At 42.1% G+C, this 26,357-nt stretch overlaps 4 protein-coding genes and 1 long non-coding RNA gene across 9 annotated transcripts in view; 3 read left to right on the plus strand and 2 right to left on the minus strand.

Annotated features, from left to right (window-relative positions):
• Window positions 1-543: 543 nt before the first annotated feature.
• mrps25 (mitochondrial ribosomal protein S25) lies at window positions 544-2,271 on the plus strand. Its single transcript, XM_058052643.1, has 4 exons — window positions 544-785; window positions 872-978; window positions 1,052-1,139; window positions 1,264-2,271. The coding sequence occupies exons 1-4, from the start codon at window positions 652-654 to the stop codon at window positions 1,454-1,456; spliced, it is 522 nt and encodes a 173-aa protein (XP_057908626.1). The 5' UTR covers window positions 544-651; the 3' UTR covers window positions 1,457-2,271.
• LOC131104931 (rabenosyn-5) lies at window positions 1,103-8,341 on the minus strand. Its single transcript, XM_058052629.1, has 12 exons — window positions 8,209-8,341; window positions 7,639-7,871; window positions 6,314-6,448; window positions 6,132-6,232; window positions 6,008-6,053; window positions 5,768-5,929; window positions 5,387-5,646; window positions 5,229-5,299; window positions 5,071-5,157; window positions 4,890-4,992; window positions 4,700-4,804; window positions 1,103-4,619 (listed from the first exon to the last, which is right to left on the minus strand). Exons 2-12 carry the CDS (start codon window positions 7,793-7,795, stop codon window positions 3,513-3,515), a joined length of 2,334 nt encoding a protein of 777 aa, XP_057908612.1. The 5' UTR covers window positions 7,796-7,871; window positions 8,209-8,341; the 3' UTR covers window positions 1,103-3,512.
• Window positions 3,509-10,554, plus strand: LOC131104937 (uncharacterized). Of its 3 annotated transcripts, XR_009119850.1 has the most exons (6): window positions 3,511-3,620; window positions 5,507-5,607; window positions 7,357-7,545; window positions 7,646-7,937; window positions 8,249-8,363; window positions 10,358-10,554. It is a non-coding gene; the product is annotated as an uncharacterized LOC131104937 (long non-coding RNA). The 3 variants fall into 3 exon arrangements; XR_009119848.1 differs by having other exon boundaries at window positions 3,509-5,607; XR_009119849.1 differs by having other exon boundaries at window positions 3,509-5,607; window positions 7,357-7,526.
• On the minus strand, window positions 9,187-10,774 carry trh (thyrotropin-releasing hormone). Of its 2 annotated transcripts, none has more exons than XM_058052640.1 (3): window positions 10,624-10,774; window positions 10,324-10,555; window positions 9,187-10,111 (listed from the first exon to the last, which is right to left on the minus strand). In XM_058052640.1, the coding sequence occupies exons 2-3, from the start codon at window positions 10,547-10,549 to the stop codon at window positions 9,543-9,545; spliced, it is 795 nt and encodes a 264-aa protein (XP_057908623.1). In that variant the 5' UTR covers window positions 10,550-10,555; window positions 10,624-10,774; the 3' UTR covers window positions 9,187-9,542. The 2 variants fall into 2 exon arrangements, with proteins under 2 accessions (XP_057908623.1, XP_057908625.1); XM_058052642.1 differs by having other exon boundaries at window positions 10,324-10,535; window positions 10,624-10,769.
• Window positions 10,775-12,269: 1,495 nt separating this feature from the next.
• tmcc1a (transmembrane and coiled-coil domain family 1a) overlaps window positions 12,270-26,357 on the plus strand; it is a 57,957-nt gene continuing 43,869 nt past the window's right edge. The window contains exon 1 of one of the 2 annotated variants that reach the window (XM_058052631.1): window positions 12,270-12,351. The gene's annotated coding sequence lies outside the window, so the exon portion shown is untranslated. The remainder of the gene's footprint in view (window positions 12,352-26,357) is intronic. The other variant, XM_058052634.1, reaches the window with a different exon arrangement.

Below are 26,357 nucleotides of genomic sequence, written 5' to 3' on the forward strand. Positions count from 1 at the left end.
CACTATAAATGCAGTAACCAATGGACCAACTCTGGTTGTGCCTCCCATAACGTAACATCTGTTTTAATTGAAATTCATTTTTAGTGTTCATCATTAACGAAGAATAACAAATTGAAGGATTAAAAAGTTACATAATAGGCAATAATAAATATTATATTTATCTGGATATGGTATGGTACATTGAAATTTGAGATTAATCCATCCTCATTAGTGTAGTGGGGGTATGCTGGAGCCTATCCCAGTTGACTTTGGGTGGGGCTCGCCAGCCAATCACAGGTCACATATATCATTCACACTCACATTCATCCCTAATTTGGAGTCATTTAACCTAACATGGAGAATAGGTGGACGTTTGGGGTTTATACATGCTGTATAAATTTATATAACAATAAGTGTATACATTTATACATTTGGTGGGGTTAATACACACCAAAAGTTGATTACCAACCGCCAGTAAAAAACAATAAGAAGCAGAAGCAGCAACACCGCCGAAAGGGGGCGGTAATGCACCAAACTGATGGATGTCAACCGCCATAACACCGAATAAGATTCGCGCTGTTGACGTCATCAAAACGCGCTGAGAAAACTATGCTCGAACGACTCGAGAGATAAGCTACGAATGGTAATTTGTATCCAAATAAATAGTCGACAATGCCTATGAAAGGAAGGTTTCCGATCAGGAGGACTCTGGAGTACCTCGGGAAGGGCGACATCATCTTTAAAAACCGAGTGAAGATCATGACGGTCAACTACAACACAAGAGGAGAGCTCAGCGACGGGGCAAGGTCGGTGTTAACATAAAGTAGAACTCCAGCGTCGTCAGCTTGCTCGTCTCTTTAAATTGCCTCTTTTATTTTTTTTTGTTTCGCAGGAAATTTGTTTTCTTCAATATTCCTCAAATTCAGTACAAAAACCCGTGGGTCCAAGTAATGATGTTCAAAAACATGACGCCATCGCCGTTCTTGAAATTTTACCTGGGTTTGTTGCCTTGGTTTTTTTTTTTTTTATAACCCGGAAGCTACTTTGATCTGACATTACTTATCTTCTCTAGATGATGGTGAACAAGTGCTGGTGGATGTTGAAGGAAAGGACTACAAAGACATTGCACGACACATAAAGAAGATTTTGGGCAAGTCAGAGTAAGTATAATGAAGGATGTATTCTGTGCTTCATTACCGATCAAATCATTAGGTACAGCATGCAATTCCATCATGTCCAATACAATAGCAGTAACACATTTATTCTTAACACTTCCTTGCCCAGGACCACGTTAAAGGCCGAGGCACAAGCCAAGATGCAGGCCTCCAACCCTGCTAACTTTGGGCCAAAGAAGTATTGTCTGAGGGAGTGTATCTGTGAGGTGGAGGGCCAGGTGCCTTGTCCTGGAACCACACCTCTGCCTAAAGACATGACTGGCAAGTATCGTTCCCAGATGAGTGCGGAACAAGAGAGCTGAGACAGAGAGACTGGTTCTCCGCTGTAGGAACCGGTGATGTTATCTGATCTCCCAAGTAAGAGCAATCTGACATCATGCTTTGAGTTTGTATGCGATGTTGAATCCAGAAATGTGGATTCGCATGTCGTGACTTCATCCGGTAATGTGCACATCATAAAAACAACATACAGGTGGTCCTCGGGTTGTAAACTGTACCATTATTAAGACTCACATTGCATACAGAACATTACAGGAACAAAACACCAAATACAAGAATTAAACTAATAAAAAATTAGCATCTTGATAATAAAACCGCTTGGTTATTACTGTTGTTATCAGATGATCACTGACCTGGCAGGTATGTCTACTGCAGTGTTAATATTTGACCGATGTCCAACAGTCTGGGATCAAAACAGTGACACATAATTCCATGAACTGAGGACCACCTGTAGTTATATTGAAAAACAATACCGTATTTTCCGGACTATAAGTTGCACTTTTTTCATAGGTTGGCTGTTCCTGCGACTTATACATTAAAAAAATTGTTACATAAACACTGAATACACCTTTTCTGTTTCTGTTTATTTTTTTTTATAAGCATTGTGTTAGCATATCTTACACCTATTCAGCCTGTTCTCTATTCTTTTATTGTTAGAACTTGCCTTCCAAGAGGACATAATGTCTGTTTTGGTCAAGTAGTTTGTAAAATAAATTACCCGCAAAAAATGCGACATGTAGTCCAGAAAATACGGTATATAATTTTTATATTGAGGCAAAAAAACAACAACAATTTTGTTTAGTTTTGCTCTGATGTTAATAAATTTGTCCAAATCTTATCAGTCTGGCATTTTAGCATAAAACATAATAGTGTGAGTGATAATACTTGGCATTCATTCAGTGTTCATGCATCGCAGTAAAAGCAGTACGTTTGTGCAATGTGCGGCCATACCGAGCTGGAGGGAAGTAAACACTGGACAGATGCTAGTCACACAGATCACTTGACAAAAAAAAAAAAAAAAAAACCTCGGTTGTGACCTCGGCTTTGGCTCTGCACTTTAGAAAGCGGACATACACACAAAAGTGACAAAATATCCCCCCCAAAAAATCTAGTGCGGTTAATCACAGAGACGTTGTTTAAAATGTGTCAAAACTGGTCATAAAACGGACACCAACAACTTGAAATGCAATTGGATATCAGTTGGATGACATCACCATCAAAGTACTTGTATATAAAGAGTAGTAGTCACATTTTGTGTAGTGTCTTGAGGAGACGGGGGAGTGTGTGAGTTAATGTCATGATTCCGATCATCCCTTTTAGACTAGACCAGGGGTCAGCAACCCGCGGCTCCAGAGCCAAATGTGGCTCTCCAGTCTCTTTGTTGCGGCTCCCTTTGCAATGCTTGAATATTTTTTAGCACTTGTGTGGTGAAAATGCACGTCTTTGTTATGAGTTTACAAAAATCCAACTTTGTGTGAGACCATGAATGCATCCTGACTGAGTTCTGACTGGTGACTGAATGAGCAGACAGGATGCTATCCAGTTCTCTCTGACAGGTTAACATGAAGGGAAATGAGTAATACTTTGAGTTATTTGAGTTATTAATTATTAATTATTATTAATGAGTTATTTGACGATTCTAAAAAATAAATTAGAGCTCATTTAAAAACAAAAGTTTATCTCCAGTACTAGTAAGAGTAGTCCAACTCGACTTTTTTTTTATCTGAACTACTTTGACACCCCCAAATTCCCTCCAATGTTGTTTTAAACATACAACGTTTTGCGGCTCCAGGCTATTTTTCTTTAGTGGGCAAGTGGGTGAAATGGCTCTTTTCATAGTAAAGGTTGCCGACCCCTGGACTAGACCCTGAACTGGTTGCTAGTAATTCACAAGGCAACACACGATTCCTTTGCTTCAAACAGTCTTTTCCAAATATGATCACAATTGTGCAATATTGTGGCATTAAAAGTGGTTTGAAAACCCCGCAGAATGTGGACAGTGGTGAACCCATCTGTAGTGCTCCAAACAGGGGCCTTTGCAAGGGGATTTGGGGTAAGGGGGGTAAGGGGGGGAGCATGTCACTGCTTGTTTCTCTTCTGTTCCTGCAGAGTGTGCTGTAGCTCTCTTAGGTTTTCCGACAACAGCTCCACTTCATCAAGCCGACCGCTGAGTTTGGCGTCAAAAATGTAAGCCCTGATGTTGTCGATCTGCTGCAGCAGCAGCTCTTCTTCTATCATGTCCACGTCGGGTGGCACCTCATCATCATCATCATCATCATCATCACAGTCAAAGGGGTTGGTTGAGGTGGTCTTTGAATCCTCGGAGGCCTCAATGAAGGGGTTACCGCACTCTGTATCGTCTTCCTCAAAGGGGTTACCGGGAACGTGATCGGCCTGTGTGTCGTCGTCATCGTCCTCATCATCATCAGCCTCGGCTTCATCAAAAGGGTTGTATTCTTTCTTTTCAATGGCCACTTCTTTGTGTTCCCTCTTTACGTCCTCACTGAAGGGATTGGACGGATCCTCCTCAATTGGAGTTGAGTCCTCTTCATCAAACGGGTTACGGGAGGTGCTGTTCTGGCTGTCTCCACTGGGGGGCGTTACCTGGCCGCCTAAGCTTCTCAGTCTCTGAGATTCCTCCTGGTTTGAAGCAGGGAATGCATTGATGGTGTTCTCATCTTTGGGTGTTAAATCATCTTCTCTTGAGCCTGCTTGCAAGCTATCACTGGGACTGATATTCAAAGTTCTCTCCCAGGTGAAGGCTGCCTGAATGGGGACCACAATGGGACCCCTGTGATCCCTGTCTTCCTTCCCCCAAGCCCCCAGACGGCTCAGCTCATCCTGCTGCAAGGTCTCCTCTTCGGCCAGCTTCTGAGAGAGCGCGATGGCGAGGCTGGTCTGCTGCTGGTCATATTCATCCTGCAGCTGACGCAGGTTCTCTTCCAGCATGGCCACCTCGTCTGTTCTCTGGGCTTGACGTGCCTGCCGAAGGAACGACTGGATGTTGTCGATCTGCTGCAGGAGGGGGTCCTCGAGCTCGCTGCGTGCATTGCCAGACTCAGAAGAGGGTAACCAGCCTCCGGCTTTGGTCATGAGAGGTGCTCTGGTCACTTGAAGTTCTCCGTTGGTGCTGGACAGATGGTTCTTTTCAGACTCCTGCCTCCTCTTCAGGGCCTCCTGAACTGTCTGTGAGCCAAAAGAAAATAGAAACACAAGTAGCATCGCCAGTAAAATGTCCGACAAAAAGTGTGTGATTTCCATCTCACCAGTCTCTCCAGCTGGAGTTTCTTCTCTTGCTCCTGTTTTCGCTTTTCTTTCAGCTCTTCGTATTTCTCTTTAGTCGGTAAGGACATGAGCCCCAAAAGCTTCTCCTATGAGGAAGATCAAATGAATGGTATTATTTGTATTAATAACACAATGATTGATAATGTTATTTTTCTGAGCGCTTGGCTTCACCTGGACAAATAGTGTGGCTGTGTAGCGGACCATCCTCTGCAACTGGAGCACCTTCGGATGTGGCTGTGGTTCGTCTTTAATTCCCAGAGTTAGAATCTTTTTACTGAGAAAAGAACACAAAGGGCCAGGGTGATGAACGGTCTTGAAGAGTTCCATTTTCAAGCATAGGACACATTTCTACCTTAGAGCATCAATCAGTTCGTAGTATTTCTGTACTTCCAGTCGAAGTCCACCTGCTGTGTCTAGACTGTATGTGGTCTCCCCAGCACTAAGAAAGAATGTCTTTGACATTAAAATATTGTCGGGAATTGCAACGTGATGAGCCTAAATGGATCTTACTTGAGAGACTCCGCAATTTTGATGTACTCTGGAGCCTTTTCATCCACCTTCTCCATGCACATCCTCAGCCTCTGACAAAAAGACAAACAGGAAATATGAGGGTGACAGAAAAAAAATCCAAAATACTACATTCCTCATATTTTAATACAAAAACCGACCTCATAAAGTTTGACTATATCAGGCACAAATTCTTTCTCCTCCAATTTCTGCTGCCTCTTCAACAGCATGTCCATACAATGATGACAGCAGCGAATCCTCTCGTCGTCCTTCTCTTCCAGCATGGAGGTGACGCTGCTCAGGCTGCTGATGCTGCCTCTCCTGGACCCCATACCACTGCTGGTGCCAGTCGGGGGAGACTGGGAGTGACTGCGGCCCCCAGGTACACTCAGAGCCTCGTGTGTCCCACTGATGAGCCGTTCTATAAGAAAGCCAATAAAAAAGAAAGTGCCACTTTATATTTTCATAATGACAACAATCTAATAAGATGCAGAAAAGTTATGTAGTTCAACACAAGTATTTTTTTTTTAGTTAATACATACGAGCAAGAGGTAAGGGCACAAACTCCATGCACTTCCTGCACATAATGGAGCCACACAGACGACAGTGGTGTCTTCTGTTCCGAATGTTGAACTTGTTTCCACAGTCGGGACAGAAAGGGACATCGGAGTCATTGACCCAGGACACAACTGACTTCTCAATGGCTGTAAAGGAAGACACCGTTATCAATACTGAATTCCAAACATTTATTTAGAGTACACAAACTTGCCACTTTCACAAACCTCTGATTTTTGCCGTGTCTGTGTTGGTTCTATCGAAGGATGTTAGCTGAAAGGACATGTTTTTATTTGAGCGAATTGGAATTCCAGTGGTGGGAAAAAGTATGTTCTGAGGACGCAAGCGCACCTTTTCCAGTCTGATGATCAGCTTGTTGACCTCGATGACGTAATGATCTATCCTGGCAGCACGTTGTTTCCTAAAAAGGTCCAGGTGACTTCTTGTTGCTCCTGCAAAAGAAGGGCATATTTATCGACAATCACGAGACACGTGTATTCTAATTTTTTTTTTTGTGAGTTCGAAAGTCTCACCAAGCTCCTGAGGCTCCCACATGTATGGGTCCACTCCACCATAATAGAATGACTCATAACTACTTGCATCTTGTCTGTCATCTCCATCCCTCTTCAGTAGCTTGTCTTTGGCTTTAATTGCCTTCTGGACCAAACCTATAAAAACGCAGATATTTATGATTTATTAAAATATTGACCCCAATATATAAGCTTAATAACATCTTCGGAAGGTTTGAAGCTCTGAACAATAACCTTGTGAGGAAAGCTACCCCCCTACCCCGATGAACAGGCACTCGGACTGGATACCACTGCAGTGCGGACCGTCCTGAGGAAGGTCAAAACGGAGAAAGCTGCAAGCTCTGACAACATTCCAGGACGACTTGATCAAGGAATGTGCAGACCAGCTGGCCCACATGCTCAGAGACATCTTGACACCCAACACCTCATTGACCCAGGCTGTCGTTCTACCGTGTTTCCAGTCAAGAAACCATCCGTCACATGTCGAAATGACTTTTGCGCCATTGCGCTCACATTAAGGACCACATCACCTCCATACCCGCCCTGTCATTCGACCTGGTTTGCAAATTGGAGCCCCTGGGCCTCAAGACCTCCCTGTGCAACTGGACTTCCTCACCGACAGAACTAGTCTGTCCAAGTAGGTAACAACACATCCAGAACACCGGCTCCCCCCATGGATGTATCCTGAGCCCCCTGTTAAGCCCCGGGTACAGCAGCAACCACATCCTGCCAACAGTTGTGGTCATTCAAGACAACAATGAACTGGTTTACAGGGAGGAAGTGCAACATCTTGTGGACTGGTGCCAGGTGAACAACCTGGTTCTGTACGTCAACAAAAACAAGGAGATCATAGTGGAGATCAGGAGATCCAAACCCAGCCACAGTCGCCTCCGCATCAACGACGCAGCTGTAGAAGTCGTGAGCACAACCGAGGGTGCATATCACACACAACCTCGTCTGGTCGCTCCACACCTCCTCCTTGTTAAATAAGCATTTTCTGATGAGAAGAGCCTCCCTCCTCATCCTGTCCTAACCACCTTCTACAGAGGGACCATCGAGAGCTTGATCACCAGCTGCATCTCCGTCTGGTTTGGGAGCTGCAGTGAGTGGTGAGGACAGCGGAGATCATCGGGACCCCGCACCCCCAACCACCCATCCAGGACATATCCAGAGCCCACCGGATCATCTCTGACCCCACTCACCCCCAGCATGGACCGTAAGACCATCTATCTCAGGTCTATAAATTATGATTAGTACATATGATCTGTTGCCCCGAACACAATAATATCATATTCAAACTATAACCACCAGCACAGTAAACCACCTACTTTTCAGTTGTCCTCGAACGTGGCCGTCATCCCCAGAATGCTCCTCTTCGTAGTGGCCTTGGAGCTGGTAGAAAGACTGCAGGTCCTTCAGGCACAGCGGGCAAAGGAAGCCCTCCTTCACCTCACCTGTGGCCTCAAACGGGTAACTCGAAGCCATGATGGCGGAGGCCAGTGCTGTTGTCTACTCCTTGTGCCACAGGAAGTGCAAGGTGTGCCATGATGGATCCATCACACTGGAAACCAACGATACAAGCGCAAATGGAGCAACTAGTCATTGACACTTGCTTATGATCGCTAATGTAAGTAACGACCCCCGTTGTCATACAAACTACGTCAGATATTTCTTTCACACACTGTGAGCGACAATTTACTGATTAATTGTTATATACATATCAAGAAACCGCAGTTGTGTTGGCTAAAACGTAGTTAACATGTTGGTAGTAACGTTAGCTTAAAATGCTAACGAGGAGTCTTGCTATATCTCGCTGTCACCGTAGCAAATAAACAGCACGGTCTCCTCACGGCAATATTTAAACTGAAGAATAATCGCAATGCACCGTTTATACTTACATATACACGATTCAATAACAGTTTGGCTTCTGTTTGACAGCTCAACATCAGTGGCAGCGAACCTTGGTCATGTGACACTGGCGGTGGTAGTACGGAAAGCAATGAGGAACAAACTTACCCGAACTCGGAACAAACGCTACGTAAATAAAATACCGGTAAGTTTTAAATACATTTATCATTTTACATTTATCAGGACTGACTTTTGGATGAGAGATTTCTGCCCTCAGCCAGGAAACTGAATGGGTCGTAGTTGGGTCCGCCATCATGACATATTGACCCAAAACATGTGACGTGTTGGGAGGTTCATGGCTGGTGTTTTTTTAGATTGTGTTCTTACCTTTTTTATGTGTATAATATATACTGTGTAAGTACATTGTATATTGCAATTGACCTGTATGTAAATCTAGCTCTAATGATGGCTTTTTTCTCTGTGAAAGCACAGCTGACAAGCCTTCCAGCAAGTACTAAATTCTGATATTCGGTCTTTTGTTGACATTGGTAAAATAAATCTACCATAAAAATAGGTATTGTTCATGTCTTTGTAAGGCTATTTTAAAAGACAACATTTAATACAACATATATATTAAGCCCTTTATGGGAAGCTGTGTTGCATCTCTGCAGTTCCTGGTTCTGGGTTTGATGCCTATATTGTACATCGGTGATCCAATAATCTAATTCAAACAAGCTAGAAATGTTCCTTTCCATTGGGGTGGCCAATGTGAGACCATCACTCACATTTAGGGGTGGCCAGTGGGGTGGCCGGAGAGTGACCAAGGGTGGCCACGGCCACCACGTTGCATGGAATGACTCTCACACAAAAAAAGCAGAGGCAGAAAATCACCTCCTATAATTGACTCCGATCAACATTTATAGTCATACACTTCATGAATTTGATTTTTTATTGTTTTGACTGCACTTGTTGCCGTCCGCCTTTAGGAAAAAATGTAGTCAAAGAAGTTAAAATAAACTTGGACAAACTATATTTGCATTGTATTTATTAGCATTTACATTTCTAAATAGAAAGTAAATAAAATAACTTGTTCTATTTCTCAATGCATCCATTCCGACAGGGATGCCTCACAGAGACACGCCTTGTCAGCATCATTGTGGACAAAAAAAAACAAAAAATATATATGACGAATCAGTCAATAATTATGATAATTCCTGATGAATCATCCACCCAACACTCACTCTTTAATTTACAGTCCTACAAGTATTACATTTATCCACAAGTTCTCCAAAAAACAGGATTTAACACAAAAGGAAACGCGGCTAACGTTGTTTACATTCTAAGTTACATAGACATTTATATGATTTTACAAATTCTAACGACTCTACTCTCCGTCCACGAAATCCTCCCCGGGTGCAAACCTTTTCCCCGGGTGTTGTCTCTTCTCCTCGGTGTGCTTCACACTCATGTTGTCTAAAAAATCGAGAATCAGATTCGTCTTGGCGCATCTCATAGGGTCCAAAACGCCTTCACACGGACTCACGGTGGCAAAATCTGGATCCGAATGATCCCAAAACCGTTTCCCGGGGTGCTGACGCTTGTCCAACTCTGTGCGGTACTCCTCCTCCTCATCTCCTTCTTCTTCCTGCCGCTTACCGGGGTGCTGGCGCCGGCTGCGTAACGCCGAGTTGCGCTTGCCTGGGTGCTGCCGCTTGGAAAGTTCACCCAGGACGATGATGGGGGCGCCGGAAAGGTGTCCGCTTGTGGAGCGCCTCCCCGGGTGTTGCCTTTTTTGCAGCTCCAGCAGCGAGCGCATGTCTTCGTCGCGTTTGCCCGGGTGTTGTCTCCTTTCCACGCTCAAGTACTCTTCATCACCGTCATCGGATGACTCGCTGTATCTCTTGCCTGGATGCTGCCGCTTTGTTACCCATTCTGGTTGAGAAGAAAGTCCCTCTGCAGGGGGGAGTGGGGGGGGGGGGGGTAGGGTGCGTTAGTCTGTTTCAAGGGCTGTAAAAAGTTGAAATATGTCGTGCGTAATTTCCCATTTAAAACGTATACAACCGATTATTTGTATACGTTTTAAAATACCATGCAACCACATGAATTATTAACTGTGTATGTATTCAAAAATATTTATTTGTAAAACTAATTTAGGATTTGCTCACCATATCCGTCTTCTTCTCCCTGCATCTTTTGCAGGATAGAACGCAGTAGAAGGCTCTCTGCTCCATGGTGAAGCAAATCGTCTACAGTCCTCTGGTCCGGCTCCTCCTCAACAGATATGCTCTGTCCTCTACATACCATCTTCAAGTTGCAAACCAGGACAGAAGCCAGGATGAAAAGACATGTGGACTTCATGGCGGGACACTGGCGTAGCCTTGCGGGAGACATCGAAAACTGAGGCAAGTCAAATGTCTCTCCGGAAAGATGAGATGTTTTTATATGTTGAGAAAGCAAAAGCTCACCTCTTAGGTCCTAGATGCTCCTCTTGTAGTGGATGGTGGTGAGCATACGTCTCGTGGATGGATGATGTCGGTGACGGCGGTGGTCACTGACTGACCTGTAAGGCCAACGTTGTATGTGTGCACAACATCGCCTCTCGTCTTTTATATTTGCTGCTCTCTGTCGTCACGCTTGCGCCGGAGTCCTCTTTCAGGATCCCTCATCCCCATTGATGTCATTGAATGGTGCGCAGACGGTAATCCTATGAGGGCAAATGTGTCATTTGATAAGCAAATCAGTCATACTGAGGCAAAAAAAACAAGGTTATCATATCTTGTTAAGTCAGTCCTAAACATTTGGGCAGTTTTACTCCATGTTGAATATGAATTGATTGCCACTTATTACATTTGTTTTTAATTTATACTCAGCCAATTATTGGGATACTTTATGCCAGGGGTCTCAAACTCAATCTACCTGGGGGCCACTGGAGCTAGGGTCTGGGCAAGGCTGGGCCGCATCAGGTTTTCCAAAAAAACCCCAACGCATTTATTAAAAACAGAAAAATATACAAACTTTTTCAGTGCTTTGGTTCCGATTTTCTACAATAAAAGCTCTGATAAAACATTCCACTGTTCTCAAATATCTTCATTTTTATTTTTCTGCACAAAATAAGATGAAAAATAAATAAACAAATCAAGAATAAAGAAAATCAATCAATCAGTAATAAATAAATAAATATAATAATAATAATAAAACGGCAAATAATAAAAACTTAAGAAAGCACATATAGTTGGTGGGTAGACAAATGATTTTTTTCAGATTAAAATGAACAAAGCATTATTAGAGCCCTGTAGACATGACAAAACACGACTATAGTCACATTTATACTCTTTTTATTTACAACATATTGCGCAACTGCAGGGTCTTGAGACACATGCTAACTCGCAAACTATAGAGAGCTAGCGACCTAAACGGTAGCCTTCAAGTTATTTCCTTTAAACTTAAATAGCCAAAAACTTACCACTTCCACACGGATAGGGAGGATAACTATTAACAGTTATTTAACCTTTAACATGAACATGAATCAAACGTAATAATTTTTTCTGGGTACATGATACCATACAGCATCCATATCAAACTTGCGCCGGCCGCACTAACATTAAACTTTCATATCATATCAAACCCGCATGTTTGAGATCCCTGCTTTATGCATTGTAACAGCTCATAATCCATTTATCCTCATTAGAGTCGCGGGTATGCTGGAGCCTATCCCGGATGTTTTCCGGCAAGAGGCGGGGTACACCCTGGACCGGTGGCCAGCCAATCACAGAGCACATATAGACAAACAACCATTCACACTCACATTCATACCTATGGACAATTTGGAGTCGCCAATTAACCTAGCATGTTTTTGGAATGTGGGAGGAAACCGAAGTAAACGCACGCACGTATGAGTAGAGAATCGAACCCAGGTCTTCCCTATCGCCTGACTGTGTGGCCGTGCGGCCCTATTCTCATTCTTGTAATCCATCCATCCATTTCTATAGCGCTTCTATACCACAAATTAATGTTCAGTGTCCATGTTTTTTGTTTTTTTGACCCCTCTCCATATGAATTAATGACTTACATACTGTTCTTTAATACTGACCACACGTGTTTGTTTCTGTACAGAATAAAGAGAGAGCCCCACTGAGCACACCTGAACACAAATGGAGACAGGACAGAGTGTTCCACTTCCCATCTTGGCACAGGTCAGAGGTGAACCCGTATTTCCAGTCAGCACGACATTTACTCGAGTGATCCCTTGAGAGCGGTGATCTTATTACTACTGTAAGCTGTGGTGCATAATGGTATGCACGCGCTAAGGTACATGTCCCATACGATCTTATTCATTTTGATGACATTAACTGTTGAATTGCCGGGATTGCTCGCAGAAAGTAACCCACCGATGTTGAGTCGAAACAAGTCAGAAACAATGTGATAGTAAGGATGTGGAATCGCATCCCCGCACCAGTGAAGTGCTGCGTTAACATCCGCTGTGAACTGACTGCCTAATACTGTAATGTCACGCTTTCGATGTGCTGTCACGTCCAATACTTCAAGCCGGTCTGGACTCCCACTGTGTCAAACACGGAAGAAATGTTTTACTGAGTCTTATTTTACGTGGATCATTCCCCCTTCAGATGATACACTCTGATCAAAATCTTAAAACCAGGTGAACAATTGCTAGAATATACGTCAGTGGGGTTTTAAGTAGAGCTAAAATATCAATGTCAGAAGGGGGAGGGAGACAAAAACATTTCAAATTTGTGATTTAAAAGGAGGTGGGAGGTCACAAAAGACCCCACAACAACATCCAGAAAACTGCAGGCCATGCTTGCCTCAGTTAAGGTCAGTTTTCATGACTCAACCATAAGAAAGACACAGGGACACTGAGTTCCAAGATGAAAACCACATTAAGGCTGGTCTCAATTTGACCAGAAAACGTCTTGATATGTGATGTGAAATACTAATATGGTCTGACAAGATATTTCAAAAAAAGAGCATCATACCGACAGTAAAATATGGTGGTGGTAGTGTGATGGTTTGGGGCTTTTTTTTGCTGCTTCAGAACCTGGAATACTTGCTGTGATAAATGGAACCATAAATTTAGCTGTCTTGTATTTAAAATGTATTTTTGATATTTATATTTAGCATTCAGATTTAAATGTGATGTTTTGGATTTGATTTATTACTTATTCTTATTGTTTCCTGTGGGACTATTAATTTTGAAAAAGGATCAGTCTGCCAAGATATTTCAGAAAAAGAGCATCATACCGACAGTAAAATATGGTGGTGGTAGTGTGATGGTCTGGGGCTTTTTTTTTTGCTGCTTCAGAACCTGGAAGACTTGCTGTGATAAATGGAACCATAAATTTTGCTGTCTTGTATTTAAAATGTATTTTTGACATTTTTATTTAGCATTCTGATTTAAATGTGATGTTTTGGATTTAATTTATTACTTATTCTTATTGTTTCCTGTGGGATTATTAATTTGGAAAAAGGATCAGTTCAACTTAATTTTCAAAACCAACTTACGTGGAAATGAAATATTCAAAAGTTAAGTGCAAGAAAATTAAAATGTTACTACAGAGAAAAAAAATCATAAAAAATTAAAAAAGGAAAGGATGTACATGTCAGGAGCTCAAATATTGCGACTAGAGTTTTGAACTATTTTAGTGCTTTTCCGACTACACCTCAGGAACAGATCAGAACAGCTTGCTGACACCCTCAACTTTAACGTTGACAGGCGAGAGGTACAGATTCTTTTGAAATAAACTCGTTACAAGTGCTGACAGAACGCAAAGCAGTTGCCTAGCAACAATGATACCACACCTGGAAATCCGGGTCCAAAACCAGAAACAGGGCGAGTCCGTCAGTCGGATAAGGAGGATGCGCCTCAAATGTAACTGATATGAAATGATTATAAACTGTTAGGAAACTAGCACAAATAAGACAAGACGTATATATATATTATGTTGAAATGGTGGCGGTGGAAGTTCAGCAAAGACGAGTTCAATGTTGAACTCTAGAACCTTAAAGTTGCTCCACTCGGTGATGACTGGAAGTGATGTCGATGGTGACAGCAGCTTGTGTAAGAAGCAGACAAACAGACAGCAGGTAGACAGAGCAGACAACAAAGTGACAGAAAAGCCACACGGTCCATCGTGACACGGACCTGGCAGGATCACTGAAGTAGGGAATGAATGGCAGCTTACAAGGTCCAATGCTTCAGATGGCTTGTGTGTATTTGTCCTGAACCGAAGGGGGCAAAGTTCTTGTCTGATGATGAAACCTTTGTTGATTGGCAATCATGCTTGCTGTGTATACTGTATGTGGTTTTGGGGTGAAGTACCACAGAACATAATATCAGTACATTTCATAATTATGCGGACGAGTTGTTAGCATGTTGGCCACACAGTCATGAGATTCGGAAAACCCGAGTTTGAATCTCTGTGTGGAGTTTAAATGTTCGGTTTAAATACGGTTTAAACACGGTTTAAATGGAGTTTAAACCATGTGTGGTGGCGTTTTCTCTGGGTATATTATATTGTATATGTATGGACAGGCTGCACGGTGGTCAAGTGGTTAATGCCTCGGCCACACAGCAAGGAGACCCGAGTTCGATTCTACCCTCGGCCATCTTTGCGTGGAGTTTGCATGTTGTTTTCTCCGGGTACTCCGGTTTCCCCCCACATTCCAAAAACATGCTAGGTTAATTGGTGACTGCAAATTGTCCATAGGTATGAATGTGAGTGTTTTTCAAACTTTATTAGAGCCCTCTCGACATGAACTAACACCCCTACAGGCATCTTTACGCTCATATTACTCGATAACATAACATAACTAGATTGGGTTGGGCTGCACGGCAGGTGAGTGGTTAGCGCGCAGGCCTCGCAGCTAGGAGACCTGAGTTCAATTCCACCCTCGGCCATCTCTGTGTGGAGCTTGCATGTTCTCCCCGTGCATGCGTGGGTTTTCTCCGGGTACTCCGGTTTCCTCCCACATTCCAAAAACATGCTAGGTTAATTAGCCACTCCAAATTGTCCATAGGTATGAATGTGAGTGTGAATGGTTGTTTGTCTATATGTGCGATGTGATTGGCTGTTTTTTTTTTACAGTTAAAAGACTTTCTACAAATCCAAATAATCTAAAAAATAAAAATAAAAATAAAAATAAAAATAAAAATAAAAAAATTAAATAAATAAAATAATCATGTCATTCTCCATTTGTCGTACCTCAAAATTGGTTGCAGTCAAAGTCATTCCACTCCCCCCTCAGTAAAATGGGATTTTGCATTGTTTATCATTAGACGTCTGTGTCTTTAGTTGTGTGTCTGCTGCACGGAGAATCCTATTATTTCTCAATAACCTGCCAGGTGCTGTGTGTTCCTTCACCCGGAGTCCTGATTAAGAGAGCTACGACCGCACAGTACGCCTCACTGATCATCGTCCGCTTGCACACATGCCATCGCAGTTCTCCGTGATCCTTCAATATCACGGCCGCTTGCAATGACACAAGGAAGAGAAAGAGGCTCTATAAAGATTTTACAACACAGTCCACAAATAACATGCAACATGCCAAATGTGGCCCGCAGGACACCAGTTTGAGGCCCCCGCCTTGATATGAAAGTTTAATGTTAGTGCGGCCCGCGCAAGTTTGATATGGATGCTGTATGGTATCATGTACCCAGAAAAAAATATTACGTTTGATTAATGTTCATGTTAAAGGTTAAATAACTGTTAATAGTTATCCTCCCTATCCGTGTGGAAGTGGTAAGTTTTTGGCTATTTAAGTTGAAAGGAAATAACTTGAAGGCTACCGTTTAGGTCGCTAGCTCTCTAGTTTGCGAGTTAGCATGTGTCTCAAGACCCTGCAGTTGCGCAATATGTTGTAAATAAAAAGAGTATAAATGTGACTATAGTCTCTAATAATGCTTTGTTAATTTTAATCTGAAAAAAATAATTTATTTATTTATTAATAATTTACAACTATATGTGGTTTCTTAAGTTTTTATTATTTGCAGTTTTATTATTATTATTTATTATAATAAATAAATAATAATAATAATAACCATTATAACCATTATTATTATTATTATTTATTTATTATAATAAATAAATAATAATAATAATAATAATAAAATGGCAAATAATAAAAACTTAAGAAGAAAATCAAAAAAAATCAATCAATCAGTATACTGATTGATTGATTTTCTTTATTCTTGATTTGTTTATTTCCATTGGCCCCCAGTTAAATTGAGTTTGAGACCCCTGCGCTATACTGTTTAAATTGTACACTTAATAATAATACATGTTTTATTCCGACCACAGTTTTACGGATTATATCTCTCAGAGGTTCCACCCAAGTTCTCTTTAAATGTACAGTTGTTTACTTCTTTTCTTTGGTGCATTGATTTATGTCTTGCTCACTTTGAGGCAAACCATCTTCAGACACGCCAGTTTGAACTCGTCCGTGTAGCTTTTTTCAGCTCTCGGTCTGAGGTAAACATCAGGGGTCCATGCCAAAGATTGCTTGATTGTGTCTTTTTATAGCGGACTGTTCGATTGACGGGCTTGATGAGCCTAACAAGACATACTTGTTCCACCCCCCCCAACCCCCCAGTAGGAATATGTGAAAGCCACCACTCACGGGAGGACAAAGCTGTCTCTAACTAGCATGTTTAGTTCGTGATAAAGAATAAGAGATTTCTAAAACGGAAATTAATACGAATAAAAGAAATGTAACTTTTTGCTGTGTCAGGATGGGAAAGACCACGTGGACTGTCAATCATTACATTGTCCCTGGGTGCACCAGATGGTGGTCCTCGCTATTGACCTTTTCCCAGGAGAAGGGAGCGGGGTCAGACTATCCGCTCGGTGGGTTGAGGTCAAGCCGTCGGTAGACAACAAGATGCACCTGCATCGGTGCTAATAGCATTCCTTCCATTAAGTAGGATTCAATCCGTTTCCTCATAACCATTGTCCTCTTGCTTCGACTTTGTTAATAAGGTTGTCTTCTGTCCTCCGCAGCCGTCGGCATTCTATCTGAATTTGGGCTGTATTGTATCACGGTAACATCCCATGAATCAGCGCTCTCCTGGGATGACAAAACAGTCGTTTACAGTAAAGAGCAGCCCTGACAGGCTCATTCATCCCACCAATCTAATTGTCCACGAGCAGGAATGAAGATGTAAAGTGTCTCTGTGCTGTTTGGGGAGTCTTTAAAGGTCACGGTATAACTGTTATTTGAAAATCAGGGACTAAACTCTTGTTTAAAAAAAAAAATTCCACAGAATCGAACAGCCCTTTAAGTGAGACGGATGAAGAAACAGAATCTTCCATCCTTAAAATAAATCAATTACTCCTAAGTTTAAATATTTAAAGTATGTCGTTTGGTGACTGCAGGGACGCCGTGAAGGAACAAAAATGTGTACAATGAAATATATTTTTACTTTGCAGCTTTATATTGTTACAACAAAGCAGATGGTTACCTAATATTTCTTGAAACCAAACACCGGACCTCATACAGTAATGGTAATGAATGCTAATGGTGCCATACACGGATACAGCTTCTGTCTCTTGCATGTCTCCCAACACCTTTTGTTAGGACAATTAGCATTTTAGCGTAAAGCCTTGTTGCTTTTTAATCTAATTTATTAGGAAACTACAGCGCAGCTTGCAGTGCATTGAACATAATTCTGCAATCTCTGGAACGCAGCCAGAACGACCATCGATTTCTCAGTCACCTCCTTTACCTTCAGCCATTACTCGATGGGAAATTCAGAACTTGAATGAAAAAAAATACGGAAAAGACGTTATGAGGTGATTATAGACAGATACAATGGCCAATACGGATTCAAAGAGAAAAGTAATTAAAAAGAAAAAAGTTCAATAACTTGCAGATAACCATTAAAAAGGACTTTTTTTTAGCTCCTCATGGTTACGATGACTATGCTTCTTTGGTCACAGTAATCTTCAAATTTGTCACAAACTAGCGTGTACGGTATTTGGACCACAAGATGCAGAGAAATACACAAAAAATAGTGGGAAAAAAAGTGTGCTACAAACATGACCTCCATAGAGACAAAAATAATACAAAATTATGAAATAATACAAAAGTCCAAACAACAAAAATACGGGTCAAAGCCACAAGGAACAATCTGGCACTGAGCAGGTGCCGTCAACCATCTTAAAGGGGACCTATTATGCCTTTTCCCATTTTCTGACCTATAAATGTAGTTAGAATGTTGTATTCTCGTGTTAAATGATACCAAAGTTTCAGAAAAAGAGGTTTGAGTATTTGGAAGTGAGCCCTGAAAGACTTTTGGGATGATTCAAAACGCTTGGTTCCAGAAGGCGTGGTAAAACTGCCCCTTTGTGATGTCACAGAGGGCGTGACTTCCTTATATGGCTGTGGCTATAAGTCAGATAAGCTCTCTTCCCTCCCCTAATTACTCCTAATCTCTTTACTTGCGGGCAATGGCTCGTTGTTTACAATTCCTAAAGACGCCACCATCAGGCACAAGTGGTTGGAGTTCCTGATTCTGGACACACTGGACTGTTTTTTGAGGACCAGTATGCAGCTGGACTAGCCGACAAACTTACTGAAGCCCTACGCCTTTCCGATGTGATTTGGTTGTATGGAAGAGTCAGAAGGCACTTTTCTGTGTAGCATTATAGAGTGTGCATACACAAAGCGGGGTTGCTAATAGCGGATATAAATCCCCGGTCTCAACCCACTGTACTTTCAAGTGTTGGTCAAATTTGGGGTTGAGTCACCGACCAGTTATGAAACCATAACTCTCATATTGTTTTTAGTATGACAAACCCCCGAGGATTCTGTGATCCTGGGGTGTCCTTGGCTCAGTCAGCACAACCCAAGTTAACTGGACAGGTGGGGTCTGGGGGGCAGGATCCTGGCAAGAAAGGCTTTTTTAAATGTGGGTATTCTCACTGGTTTTTCGTCAAATATTTGTCAAATATTATAAGAATGGCCACCTGATACGCAAACGATTTTATACAGTAAACCTCGGATATATCGGACTCGGATATATCGGAAATTCGCTCACAACGGACAGATAAAAAAGAACCGATTTTTCTGTAATGCATTTCCAATAAAAATTCATTGCATATATCGGATTTTTTTATAACGGATTTCGCCTATTCCGGACAAAATCTCCAGTCCCGTTCCAATGCATTTCCATGAAATTTCCCTCGCATATATCGGATGGCCGCATCGTGGCGCTCCGATTCGCCGAATCGTGACACGCCGCTATACGACGTCGTTTGCAGCGTTGCTTGCGCGTCCAGGTACATTGGAAACATAGTCAAGGAAGTGCCTTTTTATAACGGATAAAATCCCATTTACGCATATACCGGATATAAATCCGATATATGCGTAAAACGGACATTTTCCGGTATACGCATATAACGGATTTCGCTTATATCGGACAAAACCAGTGGGAACAATTGAATCCGATATATCCGAGGTTTACTGTATAACATTATAACATTGTTACGTAGGACTGATATTCACCAGCTATGTCCAGCAACCGCTAAAACAACCCCATTGTGACCACCCCCCTGGGACGTATCAAATACATAAATAGGGAGACTCCACACTTAAAATGAAGAAATGAAGAAATGGATAGATAGATTATAGGTGAAACATCTCCAACAAACAAGTTCCAGTTGCCTCAATTCAAATGTTGTGGTTACCCGGATGACTGAGAATCTACACAGGTATTCAGTCCTGTTAAGTTCAAAACACATAAAAATGTGACACTAAAAATAAATCCCGGTTCAGTCCAAAAAACCCCCAAACTATTTAGTATTCTTGCAGTGTTTTGCCTCCGGTGTCTTTTTATAAGTCCTGTGAATGGGGCTTTTGGCCCTAAGGACACCCAGATGATTCTCTGCACTTGATGTAATTTTGCTTTCCCAGATAATAGCTTTGTGATTAGGTTCAGACGTCCAGTCTAAGGCTAACACTTTAGCGCACACGCCCAGCGAGATTGATCCTCACTCGGCAGTCAAACTCTAATGGACTTTTGGAGTGCAGAGTTTTGATGATGGCGCTGGGTTCGTTTTATAAGCGGCTTCAACAACAGCTGCACATTTAACTTGAAAATGTGATCACTCTAAACAATGACGCGCACACACACACACACACACACGTGGCTCATTTCACAGACCCCGACCGGTTTGGATTCCAGGACTCTGGCTCTCTGGTCTCCTGTCAGTCAGATCGCTGACCCGATGGCACAGCCTTTATTCCCCATCCGACAGCGATGGAGCACAAGCACGTCGAAATACAGTGACAGGGTGACTCACCAGACCAAAGTGGATTCTTTAGAGACACTCTAAAAATACACGCAGTATTAGGATAGAAATCAGCTTGGAAAGTCTCATTCTCAAGAATAGTTACCTCCTGCGTGTGTGTGCTTCTTTATTATATACTTTATCAGACTTCTTTACCTCTTTTGAGATACCTTTTATTTTTATTTATTAGCATATGAGGCAAGATGGATTTCTCATACCTATATTTTCATTCATTCGTTCATTTTATACCGCTTTTCCTCACAAGGGTCGAGGGGGTGCTGGAGCCTATCCCAGCTGTCTTCAGGCAAGAGGCGGGGTACATCCTGGACTGGTGGCCAGCCAATCACAGGGCACATATAGACAAACAACCATTCACACTCACATTCATACCTATGGACAATTTGGAGTCGCTAATTAACCTAGCATGTTTTTGGAATGTGGGAGGAAACCGGAGTACCCGGAGAGAACTCCACACAGACATGCCCAAGGGTGGAATTGAACTCGGGTCTTCTAGCTGTGAGGCTAACCGCTCACCCACCGTGCAGCCCATGTTTGATATTCATTCATTCATTCTCTACCGCTTTTTCCTCACGAGGGTCACGGGTGTGCTGGAGCCTATCCCAGCTGTCTTCGGGCGAGAGGCGGGGTACACCCTGGACTGGTGGCCAGCCAATCACAGGGCACATATAGACAAACAACCATTCACACTCACATTCATACCTATGGACAATTTGGAGTCGCTAATTAACCTAGCATGTTTTTGGAATGTGGGAGGAAAACCGGAGTACCCGGAGAGAACATGTAAACTCCACACAGACATGCCCAAGGGTGGAATTGAACTCGGGTCTTCCAGCTGTGAGGCTTGTGCGCTAACCGCTCATCCACCGTGCAGCCCATGTTTGATATTCATTCATTCATTCTCTACCGCTTTTTCCTCACAAGGGTCACGGGGGTGCTGGAGCCTATCCCAATTGTCTTGCATGTATTAGCTGCATTCAAGTATTAACAATATGTATATTTATATGTGTTGGGTGCTGGAGCCTATCACAGCTGTCTTCGGGCGAGAGGCGGGGCCAGCAAGTCACAGGGCACATATAGACAAACAACCATTCACACTCACATTCATACCTATGGACAATTTGGAGTGGCTAATTAACCTAGCATGTTTTTGGAATGTGGGAGGAAACCGGAGTACCCGGAGAAAACCCACGCATGCACGGGGAGAACATGCAAACTCCACACAGAGATGGCCGAGAGTGGAATTGAACCCTGGTCTCCTAGCTGTGAGGTCTGCGTGTTAACTACTCGACCTACCTATATTTTATTTCTTAAAAAAAGATGATTATGGGTTCAAACCTGTGTGAATTTAAAAAAAAAAGAAGAAATACAGCTGAATAGGTGCAGATTCTGGAAGACCTAGAATGCTTTATGTGCTGGTTATTGTGTGTAGCTGCTCTATAGGAGTCCACGACTCAATACAAAGGGTATAAATTGAGCATAACAGGTCCCTTTTAACAATTACCATCACAAAAAAATAATGATTATTTGAAATGATCTTCAGCTAAACATTTCCTCGCTACGGCATAACGTTTCCCGACATAAAAGATGATTTGGACGGCAGTGTTGTGACATCAGCAGGAGAGAATTAAAGCGTGGTTGTTATTCTGTGTGTGTGCGCGTGTGTGTGGGACGGCTGTGCGCTGTAATAGAGAAGAGCGAGCATCAGGCACATTCACACTGAGGCAGCATGAACTTGCAGCAGAACTCCACTGAGTCCTCTCTATCTGTAATCAGTGGAGCGTGAGGGGAGTCACACCCTCTTCCTCCATGGAAACAAGCTCATTTTCCTCTTCTTTTTCACTTTTTCATTCACAATATCTGCCATTTAGTCCCAATTTTGGCTCCTTGAATCAGTATTCAGACGCTCTTTTTATTAATGCAAATTCAGTTTCCACGCCGCTTTTCCTTATTAGGGTCGTGGGAGTATGCTGGAGCCTATTCCAGTTAGGCGGGGAACACTCTGGACTGGTGGCCAGCCAATCACAGGGCACATATAGACAAACAACCATTCACACTCACATTCATACCTATGGACAATTTGGATTAACAATTAACTTGGCATGTTTTTGGAATGTGGGAGGAAACCGGAGTACCCGGAAAAAACCCACGCATGCGCGGGGAGAACATGCAAACTCCACACAGAGATGGCCGAGGGTGGAATTGAACCTGGGTCTCCTAGCTGTGAGGCCTGCGTGCTAACCACTAGTCCACCCAATATCATTCATTCATTCATTCATTCATTTTCTCCCGCTTTTTCCTCACGAGGGTCGCGGGGGTATGCTGGAGCCTATCCCAGCTGTCTTCGGGCGAGAGGCGGGGTACACCCTGGACTGGTGGCCAGCCAATCACAGGGCACATATAGACAAACAACCATTCACACTCACATTCATACCTATGGACAATTTGGAGTGGCTAATTAACCTAGCATGTTTTTGGAATGTGGGAGGAAACCGGAGTACCCGGAGAAAACCCACGCATGCACGGGGAGAACATGCAAACTCCACATAGAGATGGCCGAGGGTGGAATTGAACCCTGGTCTCCGATGTGTGAGGTCCACTAGACCGCCATTGCCGCCGCAACAGGAACTGTCGATAACAGACGATAATTTGATATTAAATATATTGATATTTGATATTTTGAGGGTAATTAAGGTGTAAGACCAGCGGTGGGCAAACTGCAGCCCACGGACCACATCAGGCCCACCAAGCATCATCATCTGGCCCACTAAGCATTTTCAAATTGTTTTTTAAAACCTTTAACAAAACGAAACTGTAACCGGCACCATGACTTTCAATGCCATAATAGCATTGAAATATCTACATATCGCCCTGTGATTGGCTGGCGACCAGTCCAGGGTGTACACCACCTCCCGCCTGAAGATAGCTGGGATAGGCTCCAGCACCCATGCGACCCTCGTGAGGAAAAGCAGTAGAAAATAAATTAATATCTACATATCTACACAGAATACCCATACAAAAAAAAAAACACTGGACTACCCAGCATGCTTTGCGGGCATTTGGAAAGAATACCTTGAAGCTACATGCTACATTTAGCTCTTATTTGTTGTTTATCACCTACTTAATAGTTTTGTTTATTTATATAATTCATTCATTTGCTGTGGATGTGTTGTTTTTGTTTTGTCGCACCGTGAGCAAGTATGCCGTTCTGTTTTATAAAAAACAGAAAAAAAATTTCCACCACCGCCATTTTTTTTTTTTTGTGGGCCCCAAGTCAAAAAGTTTGGCCACCTTAAGTGTTAAACCAAACAACCAAAACAACAAAAGAAAGTCATGACATAAAATGAAAGCAATCGTTCGTTTGCTGCCCTAATTGCTACACAATTAGAAGAGAAAAGGTGTGCATTGACAGTGGCAGGAAACTAGTAATGATCTCGGACAGAAGTGCTTGACGTGTTTCTCTCTCCTCACACACAAACACGCACTCCTATAGACTAAACATGCGGATTGTCTTTGCCTCCTTTTAATGGACTGATTAATAGCCAGCCTTCGCTGTCGTCAATGGAAAGGCCAGACCTGTCTTTTCGAATCCAAACAACCCTGCACGAAATTTAAGTTCACATTCATTTTAATTTCACAAGGCTGAAAATCAAGCCAGTAAAAAATACCTAAAGAGTAACAAAAAGCGCTGCTTAGAACCAAGCAGGAAATTATTCTTTGCAAAAAAATACAAGGTTTGATGCTGCTGGAAGAAGCCAAGTGGGGAAAAATACTCACAATACGAGTATATGCAAAGGCCCAGAAAATAGATAGATAGATAGATAGACTCCCTTTATTGTCATTGCACAAAAACACAGTAGTGAAATTGCCAACGAAATGTCGTTGCCTGGCTCCCATATAATAACAGACACAAAAGAAGATAAGTATTAATAAATAATAATAATGTGGAGAATAAATAGACACCAAATATGAACAACATAATGTAAAGTGCAGCGTGAACAGTAAATTGCCCAAATAATTTAAATAATTTAAATAAATAATAATAATGTTAGTAAAGGTAGAGGGGCCATCTTGAAAAAAAAAAAAATAAATAACACACAAGCAGGGATAAATGAGGCTAGGGGAAACAGGAAGCAGGCAAGGAACAGGCAACAATCTGGCAACCGACAACCATCTTAACTCATTCAATCTCAGCCATTTTTCAACGATAAGAGCCATTTTTTATTATTTTGACAGATTTTTCAAGGCACACAGAATATTGTGTTCAAAGATTAGACTTTAATATTTGATCAGAAAAAAAGTTTCTAATTTTTTCCATTCTTTAGTCGTCAGTCGTACAACATAGGTAAGCTTCAGCAAATATATCAGTTCTCAACAAAAAAAGAGAGAAAAAAGTATTTTTGAGAAAACATACATTTCAAGCATAACTTTGCATACTTTGACCCAACAATGCTACAACATAATCAACACAAAAAACGGTTGTGTTACATGAATATAAGAATATTTATTTACAAATATAACACCATGAACTAGTTACATTTTTTGCATGCGTCGACATTTCCCTTCATTGCATAAGCTCCATCACAACACGGCTTTAAGCCTTGTCACTTCCTGGTTTCTGCCAGCTCTTTTACAAGGCAAAAATGCTGGCCGTGTGTTTATAAATAAATGCACTTTTGCCACATTGTGGCCGCTTTTCCGGCTTTAAACTGCACCAAACGTGCTCTTCTATTGTGGAGTTTCATCATCACCTCTATGTGCCTATTCGCTACCAAAGACTCATTTGTATTTGGAATCAGTTAAGAAGGCTAGGAACCCTAATTGTCTGCAGATGCGCTCCAGCTAGCAGCTAGCAACTTTTGGGACCAACCAAACCTGTAAATATTTGGATTATTTTAACTCTCTAAATACCCACTTGATTCAATTATGTCACTGCTTTTTGCAAAATGATATATTTTCCATATCAGAAAAGTCAAAGATAAGGCTGAACTCTACACTGTCTTGGCTTTTAATTGCTGTTCCCATTATGAAGTGTCAGAACAGGAAGTTCAATTCCACTGAATCTGGCTTGAACTGAAATGGAAGGTGTCCTATTACACGTAGCCTAGAGAGAGCGTGTCACATAGCGAGTGAATATGCTATATTAGCCACTTTGTCCCCGCTCACATCTTGTCTGTCGTGGTGAGAACCACCAAAACCAGATGACCACATTCACACCAAGAAAAAAAAAAAAACACAGCGACATGGAAGATTCAGGAAGTAGTCAAATGTACAGTAATGAGCAATTGGATTTATATTGGTCCTTTCAAGATACCCAAAGAGCTATACATTACATTTATATTGACACTAATGTTCATTATATTGGTTTTATGCCAGATGCATGACTTTTGTTCCTCCATAATCTCTCATTAAATTATCTCAAATCAATATGCTGCTCCTTGTAACTCCAAACGTTGCACTCAGGGGTTAAAAGCCAGTTCAAAGCAGTTGGCAGAAAGTACCAACTAGAGACCAATAATACTTTACATTACCACCAGTCATCGCAATGTTTCGGGTAAGAGGATGCATATTTACCCTGTACACAACTTGGGATTTATGCAGTAGCATACTTCTACTACTTGCTGTAGTGTCCCATCGGAATCCACTGATTACACAATATTGTGGGTTTTCTCCAAGTACTCCGGTTTTTACCCCCGACATTCAAAAAACACGCATATTTGGTCATTTTCTACTGCTAATCCTCACAAGGGTCGCGGGGGTGCTGGAGCCTATGCCAGCTGTCTTCGGTTGAGAGGCGGGGTCCACCCTGGACTGGTCGCTAGGGCACATATAGACTGTTCAACCATTTATGGTTGTTTGTCTCTATGTGCCCTGTG

The sequence above is a fragment of the Doryrhamphus excisus genome, chromosome 16, assembly GCF_030265055.1.
Source record: "Doryrhamphus excisus isolate RoL2022-K1 chromosome 16, RoL_Dexc_1.0, whole genome shotgun sequence".
NCBI lineage: Eukaryota > Metazoa > Chordata > Actinopteri > Syngnathiformes > Syngnathidae > Doryrhamphus > Doryrhamphus excisus.